Source organism: Siphateles boraxobius, unplaced genomic scaffold, assembly GCF_051911475.1.
Source record: "Siphateles boraxobius isolate OS27281-9 unplaced genomic scaffold, OSU_SipBor_1 55, whole genome shotgun sequence".
NCBI lineage: Eukaryota > Metazoa > Chordata > Actinopteri > Cypriniformes > Leuciscidae > Siphateles > Siphateles boraxobius.
In genome coordinates this window covers 6,450,676-6,464,119 of record NW_027509181.1, presented here as the reverse complement: position 1 = coordinate 6,464,119, position 13,444 = coordinate 6,450,676, and the positions used below count along the sequence as shown (strand labels likewise).

Here is a 13,444-nt window from a genome sequence, read left to right as displayed (position 1 = left end):
GTGTCCTGTCACAAACATTAGGACCCACAGAGACCACAGGTTGAGCACCTCCTGCTGACCTCACTAACACTTCTTCCAGCAGCAATCTTGTTCAAAAATCTATAAAGAGTAAGGATTCATTATCTGAATGCCGTGCCATCATAATTTGTGATTGTAGCAGCACTTTCAATCAAGAGTGAGTATATGTTCTGTCGGTCTACTCTGAGCGAGTTCATGCTAATGGAGGGTTTCGTGCGAACACACGGAATTTAGCAACAACCCATCTTCCCCTTTCTCTGTCTATGAAGCTGTCTGCCTGTTTTTGTTTCTCTCCGATTCTCACAATGAAAACAGACAAATCTTTTTCTGGTAAAATTGGAGATTTCACAGTGTTGATGTACATGATGCGATGGTGAAGTCACATTTATTTTGCTTATGTCTTACACATGATACTGCTTGTTTCCATAGAAACCTTTCTTCCCCTTTCCCCTCATCTCGTTGACACTCTCTTCCCCTCTGCTTCCTTTGATGGAAACTCTGCCTGTGAGATTACACAACACCATGCATTTCTACCATGTGCTTAGTGTCATCATGACAGAGTAGAAAATTTGTGCTTTTTGACTCAACTCATCAAATCTATCTATCTAATAGTTAAAATACATTTTTACATGTTTTTCTCACCCCTGGACTGACATCATTCTAACAATTAATCTAATATATAATTAGTTCGGCAATAATCTCCAAGGAAGCCTACTTAATGTAATCTTGAGGACTATTATTTAAAATAATAATTTGAATTGATTGTGACAGATTGAGTTTTGATTCATTTACATTCAATCATTTAGCTGACACTTTTTTTCCAGTGTGCACTAGGAAAGAATTGCTTATGTAATATATTAGCTCATAGTCATAGCCATTGCAAATGTTTACACATTTATCAAATCAGTAGTGAAAATCCCATTGTACGTCATAACTGATTGGCCGCAGAAGTTGAGGTTAGCGCAACATGGAATTTCAGGGGCGCATTCATTTAACCCATACAGTACATGACCTTATGAAGCAATACTGATATATTTGAGTGTATATGTCACATCACTGTTTCTATTTCTGCTTGGGAGTGAAAGATGATAATTCAATGGTTCAAAAAAGACACTTTGTCTTGTATAATCCATGGGAAAGAAAGAGTGCAATACTGACATTAAGAGACTTTTTGGGTCACACAGAATTTGAATACACCCATGCTGTATGAAAGTTAAATATGGTATTACATCATAATATAATATAATATAATATAATATAATATAATATAATATAATATAATATAATATAATATAATATAATATAATATAATATCATATATAGTCATATTTTCTCTTGACCATAGATGGCGTAAAAACCCTTATTAACATTTAATGAGTGGCTATGCTCTTATTTACTTTGTCATTTCATCTGAATATCAACATTTGTGAGATTTAGTCATGAAAACCTGTTTGATTAATTTATCTAATTTTGTTCTCTGAAAAATTCTCTGATTTGTGACATATTATAATGAATATCAAATGCTTTTTTGACTATTTTTTATTGAGGGATTTTTTTGGACACATTAATGTTTTTAGATTTGTGAAGTAATTTATTTTATTATTTTGAAGTCAAAAGGTAAAATTAGACCCTTGGGGTGAGATGGTCTCTATGTAAAAGTCTTGTGCTACTACACGTACAAAAGCTGTTTCTATTTATTTCTCTTAATTGGCTGATGATCACTGTCCCTCAAAAATCAAAGAAAAAATATTTTAGATCATATTTTACATATACAGGCATGTGGTAAAAAAAAAAAAACAACTCTGAGCAAACTATCTTAATAATCTTAAAAATAAGTTTCACTTACTATATCCAATTTATGTTTTAGTAATCTCAGATTTTGTATTGTTCTCTGTTCATGATGTTTTATTTTTTAATAGAGTTCAATTGAATGTAGTAAAAAGTGGCTGTGGTAAATAAAACTGTCTAGCATTTAGCTACATAATACATTGCATCATAACTATCATTAATAACATTTAAAAAATACATTGTACATTTAGTTAGTAAGAAATGACTTGGAACATTTTTATGATATTTTTGTATATACTCATATATGAATGTACATGAACTACTGGTCTCTCAAGTATTATATAATGTTTGTTATGATTTATTAATGTATAGTCATCAATGAGCTTAAGTATGCTTTGACCCACAATTGGTTGTCTACGTCAATGTAAAAAAAGAGGAATTTCCCCTGCAGGATATATAAATTCTGAACATGATGGGGCTTTGTTACTGCTGGAGTCTGGTGACTTTTCTTTTTCTTTGCTGTTGTTATAATGAACTTCCAGGGTAAGCCTTTTCATTTTTGATTATATGAAATAATGATTCTAAAGAATTCTGTTTAATATACTGTTTTCAATAATATTTGCATTTATACCATCTATACCACTTTAATATAGATTTATAAGATTGATGTATTAAAAAATATAAATGAATAAGTGTTTGGAAATAAGTTAGGTAAAGTACCAGTCAATTAGAATCAGGTGCATTTATGCGAAATCATGATGTCCAACCATGACTGAAGCACATGTGAGTGTCTGAGCCATGAGTGTGAGATCTGCGTCACAGTTACACACTCTCTCTCTCTCTCTCTCTCTCTCTCTCTCTCTCCTCCTGTAGCTCTGTTATTCACGTTAGTCGGAATCGTGGGATCTGCCCCTGTCTCTCAGAAACTGGACATTATGGAAAAGGAAACTATTGAACAGGCGCACAGTTTAATCAGCAAAATTCTTAAAGATATTCCTACAGTGCACACAGCCTGGATAAACAGCAAGGTAAGCACATATGTTTCAGGGCTGTAACCCATTGAGGGGCAAAACATCCTCCATACTAAGAAGAGTAGTCAATCAATATTGGGTTTTCACTGATTGATTCTTAAACGGTTTCAATTGGTCCCTCTGAACTTGAATATTTGGTAACATGCTTGCTGTTTAACCTATTTATAGACATTTCTTTAATTTTTTACATGTGCATTGGCTTGTGGTTAGGATAGTCTTGTGGCCAAAGATCTGACCTGAACTGCAAATGTTAATACAAAAAAATGTTTGCCTTAACTTTATATCCTTATATAACTCTTTGGACACTTTGGTCACTTTTAAATCCCACCAGATTTTAAAACCTTTCTCATAACCTCACTTTGTAATGAATTTTAAAGCTGTTTTTATTGAAAATATGGAGTTTCCTAGCACAGTTCCTTAGAGTAACATCAGTGTAGTTCGCATGAACTGTGGACTGCGTTCTACATTGTCTGACAAGCATTACAAGGTCCAAATACTTCTTGAGGCCTCTGAATGCAAATGAACTTTGCTCTGGCATGTCGAATCCATGGTGTATTGACACAAGAACAAGAAATGGTGTCCTGTCGTGTTTAAACACGTCAAATGCTTATCTTTTCTCTCAGAGTCTGACTTTGGGCGACAACTCAACTTGGCTGCAGCTGCAGTTCTTGAAGACATGTATGATACCCTCTGCGCCGGTTCTCCAGAACATCTCCAGTAACTTCAGTCTGGTGAGTTTCATTCCTTGTTTTTTTTTTTTACATTAATTAATGGCATTTGCCAAGTCAAGCATGTCTGTTACTCTTCATCATATAGGCTAAGAATATATACAAATCCTTAACACTGTGTAGTACTGTAAACCTGCACCATTTGTGCTTCAGACATGAATGATATTTGGCCTATTCTTGATTTCTGAGAGACGCACCAAGATGGCAACTAGGCTATTTAATTTGCAATCTGGCTGTGCTCATTTATAGAGTTTACACTCATTCACATTCACACACACATTAGTGATTTTAGAGGTGCATGTGTAATATCATTCTATCCCCTGGCTCAGCTGTTATACAGCAAACACAAGGAGTTATTGTGTCTGCTGAATTTTTTCCCAGTTATTTGGTAGAATTTGTTTGTTTTGAAGCAATTATATGTGCCTTTCTGAATAAGGTATTCAGTTTCTGGAGCATCCGATTATGCTATTCCTTTTCTAAGCAATCAGACTTTTCTATAAAAAAAATTAAATAAAAAAAGTTGTAAACTAAGCAAAGATTATTGAAGTACATTTTACAAGAAAATACTATTTCAGTCTTTCTACTTCAACATTTCCTGTGTTACATTTTTGAAGGCATTTTTTTCATGTAATTGTAGTGTAATATTTGGAGAATGATTATTAGGCTTCTTTTAAGAACTTCATAATAGCAGATTTTCAGAGGAACACAATTTAAAGACAATTATAATAGGATTGAAAGTTCAGCAAATAAATTGTGAGATATGTCCGTTATTGTCACAGGAAACCTGCTTTGCTCACATAGTGAAGGGACTGCAACTACATCTGAATCTCTTGAAAGAGATCAGCAAATCAACCATGCTGAAACAGACAGACAACGTGAAAGGACTTCAGCCTGAAATTCGAGACCTTCTGCTTCTAATCGAAAAGGTAAAAGACATCAAGGGATTTAGGCTTGGTGACTGTTCTTCTATTAACCCATAGAGGAAATTTATATGATAGTTTTGTACTACTATTTTGCAGTCTCATGTCCTGAATTGCATGAGTGTTAGTCATGGCTTTATTTAGAGACTTACTTTCAAGCACTGCTAAATTTAAATCATGTCTGGAATCGTATTACAGTGTCCCTCTTAGGATAGCAATCAAGTTGTGCGTTTAATCCATAGACTTAATCTAAAGTAATTTAAATAGGGAAAGTCAACCTGATCTTTTTACTAATTACTAATTAGAAAAAAATGAGTAATCAAACATATACCTAACAACGAAAGCCCATTGTAATAAGAAAAAAACAACTATCTAAACTACTAAAGTCTTACTCATGATCAAAGTGTGTTGGGAAGGTGCAACTTTTGGTTTTATTTCCAAATGCAGTTTAATGGAACTGTCTAATAATATATTGCATGTTTGAATGCTTCATGTATTTATGTATTTTCACAGTTGCAGAAACAGGCGGGATTTGACCAGTCAAAGCAGGCATCAGACAAGCATCATGATCTGGCCAAACATCTGACCAGTGAATACATGACTCAGGTTGCAGCCCACCTCACTCTGCAACAGCTTCAGGACTTCAGTAGAGACGTCCTCCGCAGTATCCTCAGTATGACCTCCGATTAGTCCATCTCAGACAATACTAACACTGTGCAGCTCTGCGTAAATGCAGCATGCGTATGAGTGGTCTAGACCATAGACTGTAAAAAAAGATGGACGACGCCCCTTCGTTCTCTTCCATTGGCTAGAAGTGAAGCCGCCATTGTCCCGATATGGCGCTGAAATCTTGGGACTTGTGTCTGCGCAGTTGCGATTTCGGGACCAGACATGCCCAGTAGTGAGCAGGAAGTAAAGCTGCGAAATCAACATCCCGCTCTGGTCCCGCCCTCAAGCCCAATTAAAGCCTGTTTTATGCTTCTGCGTCGAATCGACGGCGTACCCCCGCAGAGCCCTCTGCGTTGCTGCGAACCCCTCCGCCGTAGCTCGACGTGCACCTCCAAAAAATTTTAACTATGCGTCGAGGCGACGCAGACCACAAGGGCTGTGATTGGTCAGATCCACCGCGATGCAACTCAACCTGACGCAGAGCCATAAAACGGCCACGACGCCGTAGGAGTGACGGCGTAGCTACGCCGTGGAGTTGACGCAGAAGCATAATGAGGCCTTTATACTTCTGTGTCGAACTTACGCCGTATCTACGTCGTAGGCTCTGCGTAGCGCGCGTACCCCCTTCGGCGTACCCCGACGTGCACCTCTCCAAAAATGTAACAACGCGTCAATTCCACTCGGACGCAAGCGCTGTGATTGGTCTGCTAGAACCCCTCCCTCGGGTTTCACATGCTCCCTCTGCATGTGTAATTGCGCGTCAATGCGGACAACACACAGAAGTATAAATGAAAACCAACGCATAGTGTATAGCGTAGATGCTCCGGCGTAGGTCCGACACAGAAGTATAAATCAGCCTTCACTCTCGCTGAATCAATCGTAAGCATGCGCCTCTGCTGCAGAACAACCCCATTATGTTGGTGTGAAATAATTAATTATAGAAATTTAGATATTAAATTTAAAGCTCCAATCTCCTTAGTCCTCCAAAGATCCCGAAAAAAAGTCCGTTGTTGCTTCAGTGACTACTTTGCTCAGAGAACCTGTCAATCACAGCTGTCAATCATGTACGCCACAGCGCCGTTTTTTGGCATCAAATAACTAACTAAAAACAAACTTATTTTAAAAACAAACACTTGAAATTACATCAGCGTGATGAAAACTACAGTAAATGACAGAAACTATCTTTGGAAAAAAGATATGTGAAGTGTAATTTAATTGTTTAGTTGGTCTCACATCCCATTGAATAACATAGGGAGGCGGGGTTTATGAGCTATACTCGGACCGGTCACTGGGGGGCGATCGAGACGTTTTGGCTTCACTTTTCAGGGCTTGTGCGGCACGCTAGTTATTTAATGCTATAAAAACGGCGCTGTGGCATACATGATTGACAGATGTGATTGACGGCAGGGCTGCCAACTCTCATGCATTTGACCCAATTCTCACGCTCTCACGCCACACCCCCGATTTCTCACACAGAAGTGTCAACCCGGTCGGTCAAATGCCTGAAAGATGAGTTTATCTATATATCTACCTGTTGAGCCACTCGTGATTGACTAGTTATACCGGATACCGATAAAATATCCCGTAATCTAGAGCGAGCGTGCATGCGAGACAGATATTGTTGACCACTTGATTTATTGTTATTTATTATTTATTTTTGTATTTATTTTGTATTTCATTTCACATCTTATTTATTATTTATTAATTTAGGAGCTCCGTAAACTACAATATTAATCTGCCTCAGAAAGCAACATATAATTTAAATGAATATGTGAAGTATTATATAATTCTATACAAAGGTTATTTATTGAGGACAAGTTATTTATTGAGCATAAGTTGCTAAATGAGATCATGGTCATGGGACTGATCTTCTGATCTCTGTGAGAACTACCTACTGCTTTTATTACTCATTTCATGTGATATTATGGTTCTTGTTTTTCTTTTTCTTACTTATAAAAAGCACCCATAAATGAGATTTCATTTTATTTTATGTACGGATCAAACATATATTATTATTTATTTATTTTAAGTGAATAATTATTTTTTTTGCCATTATTTATTTATGAAATGTTTGGAATATTTGAAGATGTCACATTTTATCAAAATAAAAGAAAAAAATATTGAAATGTTTGTGTTTTAAATCATGCTAACAAAGAAAGAGAAAAAAACCCTTCTTGAGGCTAATGAGTGTTAAACATTTATTTTTTATTTTTTTCAGTTGCTCATATTTTCTCTGTATTTTTCTGGAATTGAGATGTAATTATGTCATCTTTAGAGAGAAGACAATGATATAACAACCCATTCAGTTATAGACAGATAATGCACACCAAGGTGGTTATGTGGCCACAACGCAACACATTGTTGTCGTGGTTGGCTGCACAGATCTAAGAAATAACTAAAACCATTTTGCGAATTTTGATTTTGATATGGAACTGTAATGCGGTCGACAGACCTGGGACTACTTCAGCGGTGCATTTACTGAAAAGTAAGAGTATAGGGTGCTACAGTGCCCTTCTTTTTCAGCTGCCTTTGTTAAAGTGTTATAAGCCATGAACCAAACCAAACGGCTATGAGGTGAATCCTAAATGAATCAATAATTGAATGAATTGAAGAAATATACTATTTGAAAATGGGATGAAAAGACAACATTACAATTCTGTGCACTTAACCACTGTAATGAGGAATAGAACTACAATCCTATGAAGCCGTGTGAATGACATGATCGATTAATACTGTAGGTGTTGATTATATATAGCCTATAACAATATAATTTAGGTTTACTGCAAAATATGCATATAAAGGCCTTTAGATGTATGAAGACTTTTCGTGCAATTTCCTCGATACAGTTCACTGATTAGTGGAGCGTCTTTGCATAATCATGAGGAATGTTGTTTTTGACTAGGAATTCTGATGTTAAACTGATGTTAAAATTACGTTGCAGACTGATGGCTTCAACAAAAGAATACCTATACAGTCAACTCTGGTAGTTTCCTTTTGTTACCAAAAGTGAGGTGACTTTTCATGAAGTGTATCAAAACATTTGCATGTATCAAACCATTTACAAGTGGCTGAAATTCTTCAATAAATGCAGAAAATCTTCATCAGACATACCTCTCTTGACCCCATGTTGAGATCTGGGGAGTAAGGTGTATATATATATATATATATATATATATATATATATAAACAAACAAGCCCAGCCCAGACAAGAAAAAGTAACGCAAAAGTAAAATAACGCATCACTTTCCATAAAAAGTCACTAAGTAAAACAATTAGTAACTTTTTTAGAGAGTAACGCAATATTTACTGATACATATTTATAAACAATATTTACACTGATTATGGAAATAATATACTTTAAAATAACATACTTGCAAATTAAATGGAATGCTATTGAACACTTAACTGCAATTTTATTTACAATTGATAAAAAATGTTTTACTATAGTTAAAATTTATATTAAATGCAATTACTTGAGCTTTAGAGTGCGTTTTTGATCCACTTAAGTGGGACTTAAGTACATCTTTATATATAATGTCATAATTCTGTTATCTTTGAAATATGGTTAGAGTTCTGCTGAAAGTACTGACAAGAATTTATGGTAAACTAAAAGTATAATTTAATGTGATTTATATTGAAACTGTCATGGGTGGTTGCAGGAAGGCGGGTGAAGATGAAGATTTATTTCCATCAGGAAGTTTTAAGAATAATAATTCAAATCGACAGGCAAACAGGCAGGAGCAACACACACTAAACGTAGACCTGACCGGATAACAAACAGAGGGAAAGGAGGAACTTAAATTCACAACGAGAATGAGGAGATAACAAACAGGTGAGATGATCTGATAAGTGTCCATGCCAACTGATGACTGGCGGGAAACAAAGAAACAGAACACATTTGACTGAATCTGAAGAAAACCAACTGAAAGTTCATGAAAGCAAACTACCTGAACATAACTGTGACATGAATATCATGTATTTAAATATCTGTGTAATTACACATTTGTAATGATGAAGTTCATTTATATATTCACTTTAAATGTAATATTGAATAACACATTACAGTTACAATTATAATCAAGTCAACACTTCAATTTCAGTGTACTAAGCACAAAGACAAAAGTCTTTAAAGTAAGAGTTTTAATTATTTCAAAGTGACTTCTTAAAAGTGTACATTGTGTTGACGTAATGAGTGCACTTAAGTGGTCTTTTTCAACTTCATTAATATTACCTGCAAACAGCTTTTTAAAAGTACATTTTAAAGATTTGAAGTATTTAATACAATTAAGCACACTTCTTTTTCATAAAGGTAGAGAAGCGTGGTGTAGGCTATAAAAATTGTGGGGGAAACTAATTTTCTATGCCAACAATGCTTGCTGGTGAAAATTGGATAGTATAATTGCCAGTTTTCCAGAAAGAAAGTAACATCTGAAAATTTATTCGAGCTTTTTTAAAAATGCATAATAGGTATATAGGTATAATGACAGCTCATTTCACCTGCCATTCAGATTATACTGAGCGGAGCGGGTGACCGGTTTAAGATGGCGGCTCCAATTCTCGTCCGTGCCAATAGGCAGTAGCGGTCGATAGGGCGTCTACCTATATGATGTCTATGCACACACACACACACACAGTTCGATCGCGCCCGCGCCTCTCTCTCTCGCGGGCGCACAAACACACACTCCAGCATTGCAATCTCGACATGAATTGTGACTGCATGCAGATAGATGAGAGAGAGCGAGGAGTGTGGACTTACTTCTGGTGTCCACCCACGAACGGGTTTGGGAATTGCTGCCTCGAAAGGCACTGGAGACCTTACAGCCACAGCTCGAGCGGCCGTGTGGAGAACACGGTCCACCCGAACTCAATATCTCTAGACTCCTTCGGGATCTGGTCGAAGCTAATACGGGTGATATTATAAAGATAACATGAATTACATAATTAGCATTTTATGTCGACATTGTAGTAAAATAATTAAATCTGGAAAATATTAAATAATTAAAAATTATTTGTATAGCGACTCCTAGGCCTAGGGTATTCCCAGAGAATCTCAGCCATTTCCGCCAATGCCAATACTCATAAAAGCTTAAAAAAGTTATTATACAAATCTAAAATAAGAGTCCAGTCAGATAAACAGAATGACTGATTTTACTGAGAAAGAGTAAAGGGAATCCTCTGACAGACATTGTTCTGACACTGTGGGCTCTGGGCTTGACGTCGAAAGAGCATTATTGACATACAGGATATTATGTAACAAGTTCTATTTTTTATCCAGTTCTTAGATTTTTTGAGTATTCTTTTCCATTTGATTATACACTGGTATTTCCCGTTCATATACAAGTCCTATGGTTTCGGTCGAATTTTTTTTTTTTTTTTTGCTGACCCGCAACAAAATGAGTTTACTCACTTTATCCACTATGACGTTATGCCCACTACAGTTAAAAGTTTTCTTAATTAATGGATTATTATGTAGGATGCATTGGTTATATCACACATCATTGTTCTCTAATTAAAAATTTGGTTTATCCTTAATTGATTTTGATGGTGACTTACCTTCTGTTGACTGTAAGTGATGTTACACCTCTACTAACTCTCATTAGAGTGTCAGTCGAATATGACTGGTAGGGTTAGAGTTAGAGTAAGTTGACGTTACTTATAGTCAACAGGATGTTTAAAAGGGACTATTAAAATAAAGTGTTACCAAAATATTTAACACCAAGTGAGAATGCCCAAAGTTTCCAAAGAAGTAAATAAACGAAATTTAAAGACTTTATGAACTAAAAACAATTTTAAAACACTGAACACCCAAACTGTAAACAAATGAAGTAGGCTACAGATAAAGTTCGCGCGCGCACACACACACATATTCAAACGTGCATATCTATAGACTAAACACGTAATAGGCCTACGCATGTGCACGCGTACGTTTGACATTTTTAAAGCTTGCGCAGAGATAATATATACACTCAACTAAAGGATTATTAGGAACACCATACTAATACGGTTTTTAATCACCTTTCGCATTCAGAACTGCCTTAATTCTACGTGGCATTGATTCAACAAGGTGTTGAAAGTATTCTTTAGAAATGTTGGCGAAAAGTGAATACCCAAAACTAACTTTAGCTGTACAATAACTTTTTTCTTAGAGCTGCTGCTTTGAAACAGCCCATATTGTTAATAACGCTATATAAATGAAGGTGACTTGACTAACCTTTCTTTGTTTTAGGGGATCTTTTGGTTTGTCTAAACTGCCTGGGTCAGTTTGCATCAACTGGATTTGGGTCTTGACATTCCCATGCTTGCCTTAGTTAGGGTTGGATGGTATACCTATAGGCATTGTTGGGTTGGTCTTTGTGCTGTGCCTTGCTCTCAAATGTTGTGCAACAAGATTTTCTGATGACAAGTGTCAAGATTAACATTTTGAAAAATCTTGAAAAAAAGTTTATTTAACCTAAATGGGTCTAATTTAATAGAAAACACGGAGTTCATACTTTAGGAAGAACTGAGTAAAACTAAATTTGGTGCTGTTAAAAAGTAAAATTCTGATAGCTTAAATCAGTTTTATGTAAATGTAAATCAGTTCTTTATAACAATATAGCAGACTAGTTGCATAAAATGCATATTAATATCAGTTGTCATATCTCCCAATGGTATCTCTCAGTAAGATGATATTTAATTGCTTAGTTTTATAATCAAATCGCTGTAGTTTTTATTGTGGGGGCAGGGGTCATATAATGCAATGCTGTACAATGATGATCAAGAGATAAATATTCCTAAAAGTCTGTTGTATCATATTTGATACATTTTAACTTGATTTTTCAAAGAAAGAAAAAAGTAAACCTAAGTTAATTCAGAGCAGTTAATGTTCTTTTTGCATTACTAAAAATATGTCATATCTTTTGAACCAGCCATTTGAACCAGAAACAGCGGCAGAAGCGCCTGACCTGGGCTACAGAGAAGCAGCACTGAACTGTTGCTCAGTGGTCCAAAGTACTTTTTTCCGATGAAAGCAAATTTTGCATGTCATACAGAAATCAAGGTGCCAGAGTCTGGAGGAAGACTGGGGAGAAGGAAATGCAAAAATGCCTGAAGTCCAGTGCTGCTTCTCTGTAGCCCAGGTCAGGCGCTTCTGCAGCTGTTTCTGGTTCAAAAGTGGCTTGACCTGGGGAATGCGGCACCTGTAGCCCATTTCCTGCACACGCCTGTGCACGGTGGCTCTGGATGTTTCTACTCCAGACTCAGTCCACTGCTTCCGCAGGTCCCCCAAGGTCTGGAATCGGTCCTTCTCCACAATCTTCCTCAGGGTCCGGTCACCTCTTCTCGTTGTGCAGCGTTTTTTGCCACACTTTTTCCTTCCCACAGACTTCCCACTGAGGTGCCTTGATACAGCACTCTGGGAACAGCCTATTTGTTCAGAAATTTCTTTCTGTGTCTTACCCTCTTGCTTGAGGGTGTCAATGATGGCCTTCTGGACAGCAGTCAGGTCGGCAGTCTTACCCATGATTGCGGTTTTGAGTAATGAAACAGGCTGGGAGTTTTTAAAAGCCTCAGGAATCTTTTGCAGGTGTTTAGAGTTAATTAGTTGATTCAGATGATTAGGTTAATAGCTCGTTTAGAGACCCTTTTCATGATACGCTAATTTTTTGAGATAGGAATTTTGGGTTTTCATGAGCTGTATGCCAAAATCATCCGTATTAAAACAATAAAAGACCTGAAATATTTCAGTTGGTGTGCAATGAATCTAAAATATATGAAAGTTACATTTTTATCATTACATTATGGAAAATAATGAACTTTATCACAATATGCTAATGTTTTGAGAAGGACCTGTATATTGTATGGAATTAAAAGGTTAAAAAAGGTAAAATATCACTCAGACGACAGAAGGCATGTAGTGGATTATGTATGCACATCTCGATGGAAATAACATCACAACATTTATTTCCATCAAGAGGATTCATTTTTGGTCAAGATCTTGTGTTGACAAGCACTCTGTAAAGTCTACTCCAGCACATCCCAAAACCTTTCAATGAATTTAAGGTCTGGACTCAGAGGTGCCAATTCATGTATGAAAATTATTTTATACACCCTCTCAACCATTCTTTCACAATTTGAAATTTCATAGACTCGTTTGTCTTTTTAAATCCAAACAGCGACTTCCTTTTTTGGCTGGGCAGTGTATATTTATATATGTATAAAGAAAATTTTAAATCTTTAAATCTAAATTTGTAAATCTTATTTTAATCAAAGAATTAACTAAGGGCAGATTAAGAAAAGGTAGCCAACTAAC

The 13,444-nt window shown here is 36.0% G+C and overlaps 1 protein-coding gene across 1 annotated transcript; it reads left to right on the top strand.

Annotated features, from left to right (window-relative positions):
* Positions 1 to 2,194: 2,194 nt before the first annotated feature.
* On the top strand, positions 2,195 to 7,280 carry csf3a (colony stimulating factor 3 (granulocyte) a). Its single transcript, XM_077205787.1, is given in 6 exon segments — positions 2,195 to 2,307; positions 2,309 to 2,349; positions 2,680 to 2,834; positions 3,461 to 3,568; positions 4,345 to 4,491; positions 4,999 to 7,280. Coding segments are annotated over 6 exon segments (660 nt in total). The 5' UTR covers positions 2,195 to 2,275; the 3' UTR covers positions 5,176 to 7,280.
* The last annotated feature ends 6,164 nt before the right edge of the window (positions 7,281 to 13,444 follow it).